Source organism: Pristiophorus japonicus, chromosome 2 (genome assembly GCF_044704955.1).
Source record: "Pristiophorus japonicus isolate sPriJap1 chromosome 2, sPriJap1.hap1, whole genome shotgun sequence".
In the NCBI taxonomy this organism is placed as follows: domain Eukaryota; kingdom Metazoa; phylum Chordata; class Chondrichthyes; family Pristiophoridae; genus Pristiophorus; species Pristiophorus japonicus.
In genome coordinates this window covers 148,855,374-148,868,655 of record NC_091978.1, presented here as the reverse complement: position 1 = coordinate 148,868,655, position 13,282 = coordinate 148,855,374, and the positions used below count along the sequence as shown (strand labels likewise).

Below are 13,282 nucleotides of genomic sequence, written 5' to 3'. Positions count from 1 at the left end.
GAAGTTGATAGGTATGGTCCTAGCTGTCCTACAGATAGAGGGCGCGGAGGGTGACCTCTGTGGACGATATGGAACATTGGCGAGATACAAGGTCAATCCGGGTTTTATTTCAGGATATGCCCCCCTATGCGGTGAAACTAAGTGGCCCATTCCAAGGGATGCACATCGATGGCTGCATGCAATATTTGGATGATGTGATAGTGTGCGCACACCCCATAGAAGGAGGGCAATGTATAGCGTGCAGTTTTACTCAGATGGTTAATTGCATGTTGGAAATCAGCCCCCTTAGTCAGGGAGGGACTGAGATGGCAGCCCGGGATGATGGGACGTACTGCATATCTACCAAGGAAAATGAGTAAAAGCATGGTAATGTCATATGTCCGTTCCGAGAACCTAATTTCTGTTTTATGCCCAAAGCTGTGGTCCAGATAGGAAATCGATACCTATTCCCACAAAAGGAGGATTTTGAGCAACCCGGAATGGAATGATAAAATGAAACAATTCGAGATACCCAGTTTGCAGCGCAATCCCCGTCTTGAGGAACATTTAATGCAATTGAAAAGGACACTGATAAAGTAAAAGGACATTATCAGGAGATTTTGGAAGATACCATAAAGTATTCAAAGGACATCAAAGAAACCCTAAAGGATACTCAGTGGTGGAAACATGTATGGAATTGGGGAATGAATGTGGATATCCATCCATGGATCCGTATAGCTTCTCACGTACTGGTGGTTATACAGTTAGGATTAGCAGTGGGATGGGGAATTGGGTTATTTCTGGCATGCAGGAAAAGGAAAGCAAAGGCGTTGATTATGGAACAGCGGAAATTACTAGCCGAGCACCCTGAAATATTCTGAGATGTAGGTTACGTCCTGAGTCCCCCAAACCGTGTGGCTGATCACCACAGAATGGGGCAGGGGACACAGGACGAAGCAGAATTAGGTTGGTATTCTTGGGCTGGGTAGCCAAGTACCAAAAGGGGGGGACTGAAGTGGGACATTGTGTCCTTCAGGAATTAAGGGGTTAACAATGCAACCTGCAAACTAGCTGCAATGGCTGAGATGGCGCGTACAGATAAACCGCAGACAGGCTTAAGCTAAAAAGAATCTCCTAAATTAACGTCCGAAGCGCAAGCATGGGATGTGGTTGCTAAACGGCTAGTCTAAGAAGCAGGAATGGCTTCAAATATACAAACCACAAACTTTAGGTGAACTTTGAATGTTATGTGAGCTAGGCATAAAAATAGGTAACCAACCAGCCACTGTGCACATGGGATTTGAACGAATCAAATGGTGCCATAGAATCGATGGTTGAGCATGTACCTTTAAGTGTATAAAAAGCTGTTGAAACTTACGTATCGTTGGACAGTGACCTGGTTAGACCCAGAGCAGGTCACCTCCCCACCGGTGCAAAATAAAGACTACTTGAATCTTCGAACCCAGACCTAGTGTCAAGTGTTTATTTTAAATACTCCATTTCAATAGTGATGTGGGTGAAGGGCAGGCTCCTCGCATTCAATATGCTTCTCTAAATCTACCTTTTCTATTTAAACCCTATTGTGAAATCATGTTGTTAAATTTGCTTTACTTTGATACAGAAATCATTATTGATGACATGAAAAGAATGCTGAAAAGAAACATTTTCATAATTCTAATTCTTAAACCATATATTGTTCATAGGGAGGGCAGAAAATGTAATGTGTAGAATCCAGGCCTGCTTGTCAATAGAGTCCAATACAGGTATACACTTTTAGGACATGTTAATGCACCATGAAAGCACAAAGCACACATTCTTACAGCACCCATTTCACAAAGTACACTTTGAAATTTTTCACCCTACCAAATGTTCCCAGAATGCAGGTGTTTGAATATACTGATTGTTTCATTCAGCAACTTTGGTTAGTGCAGTTATATTATTTAACATTTCTGAAGATCAAAATATGTTTACAAAGATTGTAGAAGCCTTCTTTCATGAACTGCCACAGCTAAATAATCTGAATGCATGTTAGGCAAGTGGCCTGGAATAGTTCTGCCATATAATGGACTGTTGCGGGGCTAAGAATCAATGTGTACCTGCAAAGAGATTCAATTGCATCTCGATCCAGAAAATCATGGTCCCTCTTCACTGAAGAAATGTCAATGGGGAACAGCAAATCTGTGATGTAATCAAGACAAATGGATGTATATTAAAAAACAATTCCTACTAATCAGAACCAGCTTTCTTTAATAAAACCAGTTGTCTGCATTCTACAAAACAGAAAAAAACTCCTCCATGATAAATAGAATACCTTTTAGCAAAACATATAGGAAAGCAGTTGCATGAAGACGTGATAAAGTTTGCATTTTAAATGTGAAGAATTCACCAAGGTAAAGGTTAAGAGGCAGAGATAAAAGAATACAATTGCAGCTATAACAAGCAATCTTAAAGTTATCAGTGGGGCAAACCTAATTTGGGTGTAAGCAAAGGGGTTGAAAATCCTGTGTCTTTCTGGCCCTCCCACTTTATGGTCATTCTATTGTGATGCCAGCCCATAATTACCGGATTTAGTGAATTCAATTTCACAGCTTATCGTGACAAGATTTGAACTCGAGACCTTGGGTTAGTGGTCCAGTACCATAAATGAGATACTAACGTACACTATTGATCAAGCATCAATGCAATGCAATATTATTTACTCAGTGAGGTGTGGGGACGGAGTGAACATTAAATTAAAAACTATTCCCAGGTGTTTTCTTGCCTTTTGTTTTCATAATTGCACAGGATAAATTTACACTTATTATGGGATCACTTTCCATCCAGTAAGGATGCTTTTAGACTCAGTTAGGAAGTTAGAAAGACGGAACGATAACAGTAGACACAAGAAACAAATCACACAGGAAAAACAGAAATTAAGAAATTCTGCCAAGAGGAATATTCTAATACAGCAAAACTAACTTAAACAATTGTTTTCATAATGACCGCATTATCTTTCAGAATGATTCACATCTGCACTTTTCATAGGCATAGAGATGGCTTCTAAGGCCAATGTACAAGTGACAGTCACTACCACAAGAATTGACTGGCATCAGTTTATTCTGATGAGTTTACTAAGCCAGTTATAGAAACGTTGCTTCTAACATACGTTATAAACATTTTTCTGTCAAACAATTTTTCTTCAACTCCTTCTTTCCCATAATCAATCAAAAAATTCTCTTAATTCCTAAGGTAAATGCATGTGAAAAATGTTTTTGTCAATTTTCTCCCGTGTCCTCTTCTGAAGCATTGACTCCTGCTAGGGTATGGTTTCTCTGGCACTGAGTAGCATTCTTCGTATGTGACTAGACATTAAGAGTTGGGAGGCTATTCAACTGTGAGTCTGTCTCGCTCCATTTTTTTCAGCCCCTTCCTTCCCATAATTGGTCAACAATATGCTTTACAGGTACAAAGCCCAATTTAAATCACAATTAAAAATCTATCTTTAACACTTTCACTTCTATCATTTGGTAATGCTTTAAACATCTGGAATACCACAATTTTAAGCGCAGCCTTTTGATGGGCTAGTCTTTTTAAAAAGTACTCAAAAGCAAAATTCAGAAATTTCCCCCAGGCAATAAAGTAATTGCTATCAATGTACAGCAATCATTCTGGTTTGAGTGACTTAAAATAGAAGAACCGTGTTTGGTGCAAAATGAGAAACTTAACTGTCTTTAAGCTATAGTTACCACATGACTCAAAAGCAATTTCTTTCATGCCAGCTTTCATCTGACTTCTGGCAGCTTCAATAACAACTATGATATATGTTGCCTCACCTTCATACAGCTGGGCGTATTGTGGGAACCCTGCTGCCCGCAGCCAATCACATGCCTCCTTGGCCTCAATCTCTAAAAGGAAAAAGAACACAATATCCCATAGTTAGTTAGTTGTACAACGACAACAATTTGCATTTATATAGTGCCTTTAATGTAGTAAAATGTTCCAAAGTGCTTCACAAGAGCGTTATCATAACAACCTTGGCACCCAGTCACATATTAGGACATAGGTTTTAAGGAGCGAGAAAAGGGACAGAGGTAGAGACGCGGAACTTAAGGCTGAAAGCGCGGCAACCAATAGTGGAGTGATGAAAGTCAATGATGTGCAAGAGGCCAAAATTGGAGCATTGTGAAGATTTTGGAGTGTTATAGGGCCAGAGGAGGTTACAGAGATAGAGAGGGACGAGGCCATGGAGGGATTTGTAAACAAGGATGAGAATTTTAAAATCGAAGCATGACTGGACCGGGAGCCATTAGGCATTCTATGATGAAGAAATTGGTACCGGTCCTTCATTAAAAATAGAGTTTATACAGCCTTTTCACTTCTCGGACCTGAATTTGAATGAATCCCAGACGAATGGGATGATAAGTTTCCTCTCTCTGGCAGCAGATAGGCATTAAATGAGCCTCAACTTACAGTATTGGCTATTGAACTCCAGCACCAAATTGATCAACATTTGAAATTTATTTACACTAAATATATTTATTTGCACTAAGAATCAGCTTGGCTCTGTTGGTAGCACTGTTGCTTCTCAGCCAAAAGGTTGTGAGTTAAACCTCACTACAAATTTGAATGCATAATCTAAGCTGACACCTCAATGCAGTATTGAAAGAGTGCTGTAATGTTAGTGGTGCTGCCTTTCAGAAGAGGTGCTAAACCAAGGCCCTGTCTACCTACACAAGTAGATGTAAAAAAAAAAATCTTCAAAACTAAAATATTTGAAAATTAGCAGGAACTTTGCCTGGTTTCCCAGTCAACATTGCTCCCTCAACCAATGCCACCAAAAATAGATGATCTGGTTGTTCATTCATTTGGTGTTTGTGAGACCTTGTTGTGTGGAAATTGATTGTAATGTTTGCTACATAACAACAGTGGCTGCACTGTAAGTAATTCATTGGGATGTCCTCAGGATGTGATAAGGCACTTTAAATATCAATTCTTTCTTTAGTCCTAGACTGATAATCTCACTCAAAGAAGCAATAGGAGTCACATGGTGAATGGAGAAATGTCACAGGTGCAATAGGGCTGCTTTTCCAAAGTTAGGCTTTAGCGCAGAATACAGAAAACTTTACTCTGCAACTAACTGTGCTAGATTTAATCTAGGGTGCCTGAAATAGAGCAAACACCAACACCTACCACCTTGCTGAGCACAAAAAGTTCACACAAAATAAAAGTGTATCTGACTGTCTTGAGTGCTCAAAGGGTTATAATACTGGGCTGAAGTCCAATACTGCTATTGCATACCAACACAATATCATGATTGAGGATTTGTAATCTCTTAATACTTTATTATACATTATTATCGTGAAACCTCAATAGTCCTTTACAGATTAGAAAAACGTCCTTGTCGAGGCAGTAACCAGCACTGACACTCAGCATGCAGGGACTTAAATCACTAAATCTCACAATCCCTTGGCAGTGCTAGTCTCCTCGGAATGGAATGTCTAATAAGAAGCACAATACTCTTCCAGTTTAAGGCCACGGAGAGCCAGGACATTGAGAAACCATCGATTCTCTGCATTGGGAATTATTTTAATATATTTTTCATCTTAAGTATGCCACCAATGACACGTAGAGTTACATTCACAATTTGATATAGTCAACATTCCTACAATGAGGAGTGATGTGATAACACAATTGTACAACTGTTCAAACTATTTCTTAATCTTTCTGAAACAATGAAATTGTAAATGTTCAATTATATTCCCTCATTTCCCTAGCAAGTCCCCCAACTCAATTTTGTAAGTACCTGTACGATCCTTATAGTACAAAAGGAAAAAGAAACAGACTGGAGTTTATTTTGCAATAAAGCATAGCACAAATGCGTTACAGTCCAAGTACTCTACCTCCGTCCCCGACCATTTTAGTACAGTATAACACTTTGGTGTATTCTGCTTTGAGAAACCATCGATTCTCTGCATTGGGAATTATTTTAATGTATTTTTCATCTTAAGTATGCCACCAATGACACGTAAAGTTACATCCACAATTTGATATAGTCAACAACAATTATAGACAAAACAACATCAATTCAACACTTTTAAGTAACATTTCCAGCAGTTATAGTTCACTGGTGAATATAGTGGCTTTACAGTACAAACTGAATGTAAGGAATGAGTCTGCAATGGATGACCTCAACAGATCTGCAATGTGCTGCCAAATGATCATAGCTCCTTCTTTCACACATTGTCAAATCAAGATTACAGGTGGCAAGCAACGATAAATTCCTGGCATTTAACCAGCCTTGACCGCATTTAGCCCACCCGGTGAAGCAGAACACAGAGCTTCATTAGACACAAGCAAGTGGACCATTTTGCTACCTACTTCAACCATATCTCCTGCTTCAAAACACTGTTCTGAAGATAATGCTACTTATCAACTAGTTGACTAGCGAAGAGTGACGTCATCAAGGTCCAGGTCGGTGATTGGGACTTGGGCAGATACAGCAGGAGCGGCGATATCGGGGCAAAGGAGCGGCGAGAGACTGTGGAGCAATGTGATCGGGATCCAGGGGAGGCGTGAGTTCGGGGCCAGGGGCCCAGGAGCAGCACGGGCCAGCCCACTCTGCGATATGTGTGTGTGCTAGATCCGTGCAGCAGAGCAAGTCTCCAGCCGTCTTGGGTAATCCTTGCCACTGGATCAAGACCTAGCTCTGTCAAACCCGTGAGGTGGCTGGTGTGCAACAGCCACCCCGCGTTAAAAAAATCCACGCACAGGCATCTTCCACCCTTCAGGATGTAGTTCAGGACCTGGAATTTTAGGTCTTTCATTGGAACACCTGTGAACTTACCCTTTTTTGGCGTGGAAGCAAGTCATCCTCGCCTATGATGATGATGATGACCAACTGCAACATTTTTAGCATTCATTTTCTGCCTTTTCGATAAACTGTTAAATCTGAAGAACCATTCAGTGCTTTGCTTAAAGGGATGGTATATCACATTGGGAAGTTTTCAGACATTCAACTCGAAACGAATCCATGACTGCTTGCTCTGGAAAGCTTGCCAAGTTATCAGATGCTATTTTTACTGTAGTTTAAACACCGGGAATGAGGTTTTGCTTTCTAATGCTAGCTTCTAAATTGTATTTCCTCCCACCTGGCCAGGTACCCTCCCCCTTTCCTGAAGGTGGTTTCTCATGCTGGGTTACTACACCATTAGCACGAGCAGCCCTCTGGTACCTTGCTCAAGTGTCGATTCAGCTCGTGAGCTCCAGTGGGTTATTTGACCATGGGGAGGGAAGAATCACCGAGCTGAGCACAATCCTGTCCTCAACCGACACATGCACATGTCCACTTTCTGACAGGACTCAACTCACTATATACTGATCAGGAGCTGGATTCCGGGCTAATTTCCACCCTCCCAAGCCCAGGAGTGCTGAGGCCAATTGTGTCCATTGCTGACTCAGCACACACCAGAGATTATACCCAAGATCTCTTGCTGGAAAGAGTTGTGTACGTGGATATCTAGTGGGGACAGAATTGAGTTTGGCTGTGATTTCCCAAGTTAAATAGTCCACGACTCTCACTGTCCAAACTTACATTTGATGAATGACCATCAGAGCAAGATATTAGGGGTTAACAGCTAGAACTTCTAGAACTGTATCTCAGCAAAGATTTAATACTTTCAAGAGAGAAAACTGTAAGGAAAAAATAATTACTGTTAAAATTCTGAAGCCTAGTGTAGGCCAGGGGCAGGAAGAAAGAATGTCCACTGCCTTTGACATCCAGCATGGAAAAAGAAAGGTCATGCAGGGCACAGTCAGTAAGGTTAGAATTACCAGTAGGATGGGAAAGATAAGTTTAAAGATTCATATTAGGAATCATATTCTGTAGTATGTAATACTTAAGAACAATATTTAGTTAATCGGTATTTTTTCATATCAAGGTTTAAGTTTTTTATTTGTCCTACATTTAAAGGATTTTTTAAAAACAGTGCTGATCAATGGACATCCTCCAGTCACGACTTGTCAGTTAAAGCTGATTAACTTCTTAGTGACCAATTGATTTTGCAATTGACGCATCTCACTCGGGGATTTAGAGACTGCATGTAGACCAACACTGACTGAATGTCTTGGCTAGAATAGACTGGCAAAGGATACTTAAAGGGTTGACGGTGGATAAGCAATGGCAAACATTTAAAGATCACATGGATGAACTTCAGCAATTGTACATCCCTGTCTGGAGTAAAAATAAAACGGGGAAGGTGGCTCAACCATGGCTAACAAGGGAAATTAAGGATAGTATTAAAGCCAAGGAAAAGGCATATAATTTGGCTAGAAAAAGCAACAAACTTGAGGACTGGGAGAAATTTAGAATTCAACAGAGGAAGACTAAGGGTTTAATTAAGAGGGGGAAAATAGAGTACGAGAGGAAGCTCGCAGGGAAAATTAAAACTGACTGCAAAAGCTTCTATAAATATGGAAAGAGAAAAAAATTAGTGAAGACAAACGTAGGTCCCTTGCAGTCGGATTCAGGTGAATTTATAATGGGGAATAAAGAAATGGCAGACCAAGTGAACAAATACTTTGATTCTGTCTTCACAAAGGAAGACACAAATAACCTTCCGATTGTACTAGTGGCCAGTAGGTCTAGCGAGAAGGAGGTACTGAAGGATATCCTTATTAGGCGGGAAATTGTGTTCGGGAAATTGATGGGATTGAAGGCCGATAAATCCCCGGGGCCTGATAGTCTGCATCCCAGAGTACTTAAGGACGTAGCCCAAGAAATAGTGGATGCATTGGTGATCATTTTCCAACAGTCTATCGACTCTGGATCAGTTCCTATGGACTGGAGGGTAGCTAATGTAACACCACTTTTTAAAAAAGGGGAGAGAGAAAACGAGTAATTATAGACCAGTTAGCCTGACATCAGTAGTGGGGAAAATGTTGGAATCAATCATTAAGGATGAAATAGCAGCGCATTTGGAAAGCAGTGACAGGATCGGACCAAGTCAGCATGGAGTTATGAAAGGGAAATCATGCTTGACGAATCTTCTGGAATTTTTTGAGGATGTAACTAGCAGAGTGGACAAGGGAGAACCAGTGGATGTGGTGTATTTGGACTTTCAACAGGCTTTTGACAAGGTCCCGCACAAGAGATTGGTGTGAAAAATCAAAACGCATGGTATTGGGGGTAATGTACTGACGTGGATAGAGAACTGGTTGGCAGACAGGAAGCAGAGAGTCGGGATAAACAGTTCCTTTTCAGAATGGCAGGCAGTGACTAGTGGAGTGCAGCAGGGCTCAGTGCTGGGACCCCAGCTCTTTACAATATACATTAACAATTTAGATGAAGGAATTGAGTGTAATATCTCCAAGTTTGCGGATGACACTAAACTGGGTGGTGGTGTGAGCTGTGAGGAGGATGCTAAGAGGCTGTAGGGTGACTTGGACAGGTTAGGTGAGTGGGCAAGTGCATGGCAGATGCAGTATAATGTGGATAAATGTGAGGTTATCCATTTTGGGGGCAAAAACACGAAGGCAGAATATTATCTGGGATGGCGGCAGATTAGGAAAAGGGGAGGTGCAACGAGACCTGGGTGTCATGGTTCATCAGTCACTGAAAGTTGGCATGCAGGTACAGCAGGTGGTGAAGAAGGCAAATGGCATGTTGGCCTTCATAGCCAGGGGATTTGAATATAGGAGCAGGGAGGTCTTACTGCAATTGTACAGGGCCTTTGTGAGGCCTCACCTGGAATATTATGTTCAGTTTTGGTCTCCTAATCTGAGGAAGGACATTCTTGCTATTCAGGGAGTGCAGCGAAGGTTCACCAGACTGATTCCCGGGATGGCAGGACTGTCATATGAGGAGAGACTGGATCAACTGGGCCTTTATTCACTGGAGTTTAGAAGGATGAGAGGGGATCTCATAGAAACGTATAAGATTCTGATGGGACTGGACAGGTTAGATGCGGGAAGAATGTTCCTGATGTTGGGGAAGTCCAGAACCAGGGATAAGCCTTAGGATAAGGGGTAGGCCATTTAGGACTGAGATGAGGAGAAACTTCTTCACTCAGAGAGTTGTTAACCTGTGGAATTCCCTGCCGCAGAGTGTTGTTGATGCAAGTTCATTGGATATATTCAAGAGGGAGTTAGATATGACCCTTTTGGCTAAGGGGATCAAAGGGTATGGAGAGAAAGCAGGAAAGGGGTACTGAGGGAATGATCAGCCATGATCTTATTGAATGGTGGTGCAGACTTGAAGGGCTGAATGGCCTACTCCTGCACCTATTTTCTATGTTTCTATGTTACCCAAAGCTAACTGGAGGTGGGGGCAAGCATAAATTCTGCTTTCATGTATGAGGAAATTGATTCATTTTCCATTAAAGAATAATGGCCCTGAAAACGTGTGAGCTTGCAATCCCGGTAATTACACAGAAATCGCACCTTCTGGTAACCTCTGCGGTGGAGGTCCCTTAACTAGGATAGCAATTGGTGGGCACCTGCCTGCCTCGCAATCTGTGGTAATCGGATCCTGGGGGATGCAAAGCCTCCCCTGGAAAGAGCAAACAGGAACCCCCTTGATCCCCTTTAAAGGGGCTAAAATATCTGCAAAATCTTTGCCTCCTCAGAAACAATCTCAGCCTGAACCTCCACCCTCCCCCCAAGGTGGGCCCTACTTCTGCCATTTAGCGACCACTACTGCTGATCCTACATCAGATCCCTCTAAGGCTAGAAACGTGGGAACTCCCAACACTGGAAGTCGTAGCCTAAACCCGCTGATGCCGCTGGCCCAGTAAGGGGCAGGTGGAGACTCCGCCCCTTCCAAGATTCCCACAGAATCCCCCATGTGAGGCCAGGTCTTGACACTGCTGAATTCCAATTCCAGATGAATTTCTGGCCTTCTGGCACGCTCCTGCCGAAGTTGTGATGGGAATGCTCCAGTTAGGCCCTGAATTTCAGCTCCAATGACCATACCATCAAAGAGAAAAGGGAGACATTTACTTTCAAAAGGGAGTGAATATCAACAAACCAATTCCTATATTATATGGCTCGTGGAGATTTTTTAAACAGTGAAAAGTAAAATAATTTTTACAAAGAAAAAAAACAAGATTTCAGCAAGTGCACATTAAAAAATGACTTTTCAGTCAACTGTTGTTCTCCCACCCTCTTCATAACTGAAACTACTTGTGTCTGGTTAAAGTGAGTTTCATTTTTACCTTTCTTTCCTACAGTTCGTACTTTTATTGCAAAAAGGTGCCACCCACTCCTTACTCATGTCCACAGGTAATAAATACAGGACTACGGTTCTGCTGAAACATCTTAGCAGCAGCAGCAGCACCCAAATGTTTAATTGTCACAACTGACAAGGTCTGTTTTTGTTTGGCCACAAGACAAAAGACTTCTCAATTGTAATGGCTCTGTTAACAAAAGGACCAAACTGTACAATAACAACAACATGCCAAACAAATGGTTTAAACCCCTAGCTAAAATCAGCCACCCTCACAGGGTCTCCCTGGCTGTTCGGAACAACAGGGAGTATCTGCTTATCACAATGCAGAGTGCTACTGAGGTGACCGTATCTAGGACAGCTGTGACAGTCATCAGAATCAGTGCTGTTTAACATCAGAAGACTTTATCATCTAGCCTCTAAATGATTTAAATTACAGTAGATAATACTTGAGTCCCACTAAGAGAGCAATGCAAGACATTTTCCCACCAAAAGAATACAACACAAAATGGCTACCTGCACATGTTATCATGATGGTCTGCAATGTCTTCAGTTTGACCACAGTTTTCCAGACTGACTTTAGTGGGACTTGTGCACTGTAGATAAATGTCAAAATGCCAGCCACTGACTCACATTCAACTTTCCGGAATCTATTTAGTCGCAATGTTTCCACACTGAACCTCAGTCATCACAACTTCTTTTGTTTGTGACTCCTCCAAAAATCATAGCGCGTAAAGACAGACTAGAAGGTCCTAAATTGATCCCTGATCGGTGCTGAGTTAATTAATCTGAACTACTTGGGATGTAACTTTTGGCCTCAACACACCACTGTAGGGAGGGAAAATCTGCTGGGATTTTTGCCCCGGATCCTATCGAGTGACCTCTGCTACAAAGTGCTTGTGAAAGGACAAGGCTCAGTTGTGATGTTCTCCACAGTCTGCCAAAATTTAGCGAATAGATTCACATCTGAAGAATGGTCACTTGGATGAGGCACTGGAAGGAAGACTGCCCATGAAAAAGTACATCAGTGCCTTCAGGTGAAAAGGAGAGAAAAAGAGGTTTGAAAAGGGTAATTCTGACCTCTGCCCCCACCCCCCAAAAAAAACAGAAGCTTTACTGTTCCATGCCAAAATAATAATCAGTCTCTTTTTAAATAAGGTTAAATATTTTCATACAGTATATTACTCTATACAAAGTTACACAGAAAACCTTTTTTTTAATAAATAGATACTTTGGAAGTGTAAGTGTAAGTACCAGTCTTGGCTCTTAGAAGGTTGTGAGTCAGAAGGTTGTGTGTTCAAGCCCCAGTCCAGAGACTTGAGCACATCATTTAGGCTGGCACCTCAGTGCAAAACTAAGGGAGTGCTGCCCTATGCTAAACCGAGGCCCCATCTGCTCTCTCTCTCTCTCTCTCTCTCTCTCTCTCTCTCTCAAGTGGATGTAAAAGATCCCACGACACAGAGGAGAGATGGTCTCTGTCTCTCCTGGCCAACATTTATCCCTCAGCCAATACCACAAAACAATTATCTAGTCATTTATATCATTGCTGTTTGTGGGATCTTGCTATGCACAAATTGGCTGCAGTGCTTCTTACATTACAACAGTGACTGGACTTCAAAAGTACTTGATAGGATGTCCCAAAGCGTTTTGCAGCCAGAGGTCATGAAAGACACTATATAAATGCAAATTATTTCTTTGTAAATGAGAATTTAATCCATGGAAGTACTGTAAATGCTTCCATCGTTTACATGACAGTGCTTTCTTAGTTAATATTTCAAAATGAAAGGACCATGCCATAAGAATCAGAAAATTATCAAATGTCTAGATACATTCTTTTGGGGAAAAATAATCAACAGAAGAGAATTGTCAAAGGTTTATTTATAAAGTGGATTGCTGTAGTGCTGTGAATTCTTTCACAAGTATCATTAGACTGCACCAGCACCACAGTGAAATGTTGTTTGTCAAATGTTGACATATTTGTAAACCCTTATTTAAATGCCTTAGGGTCAATGAGTTTGCAGAATGTGGAAGAACACTGACACTTTTTGAAAAAAAATGCTTTGACATACAAGGCTTCATGCTCTGAAATTCCCACCTTGAACC

General features: G+C 41.4%; 1 protein-coding gene across 3 annotated transcripts in view; it reads right to left on the bottom strand.

The window, feature by feature from the left end:
• The window catches only part of dlc1 (DLC1 Rho GTPase activating protein), a 696,855-nt gene that overhangs the window by 40,431 nt on the left and 643,142 nt on the right, over positions 1-13,282 (bottom strand). For all 3 annotated transcript variants that reach the window (XM_070869823.1, XM_070869827.1, XM_070869824.1), the window contains 2 exons: positions 3,792-3,863; positions 2,076-2,157 (listed from right to left, as the gene is read on the bottom strand). In XM_070869823.1, the coding sequence (XP_070725924.1) occupies positions 2,076-2,157; positions 3,792-3,863 (154 nt within the window). The remainder of the gene's footprint in view (positions 1-2,075; positions 2,158-3,791; positions 3,864-13,282) is intronic.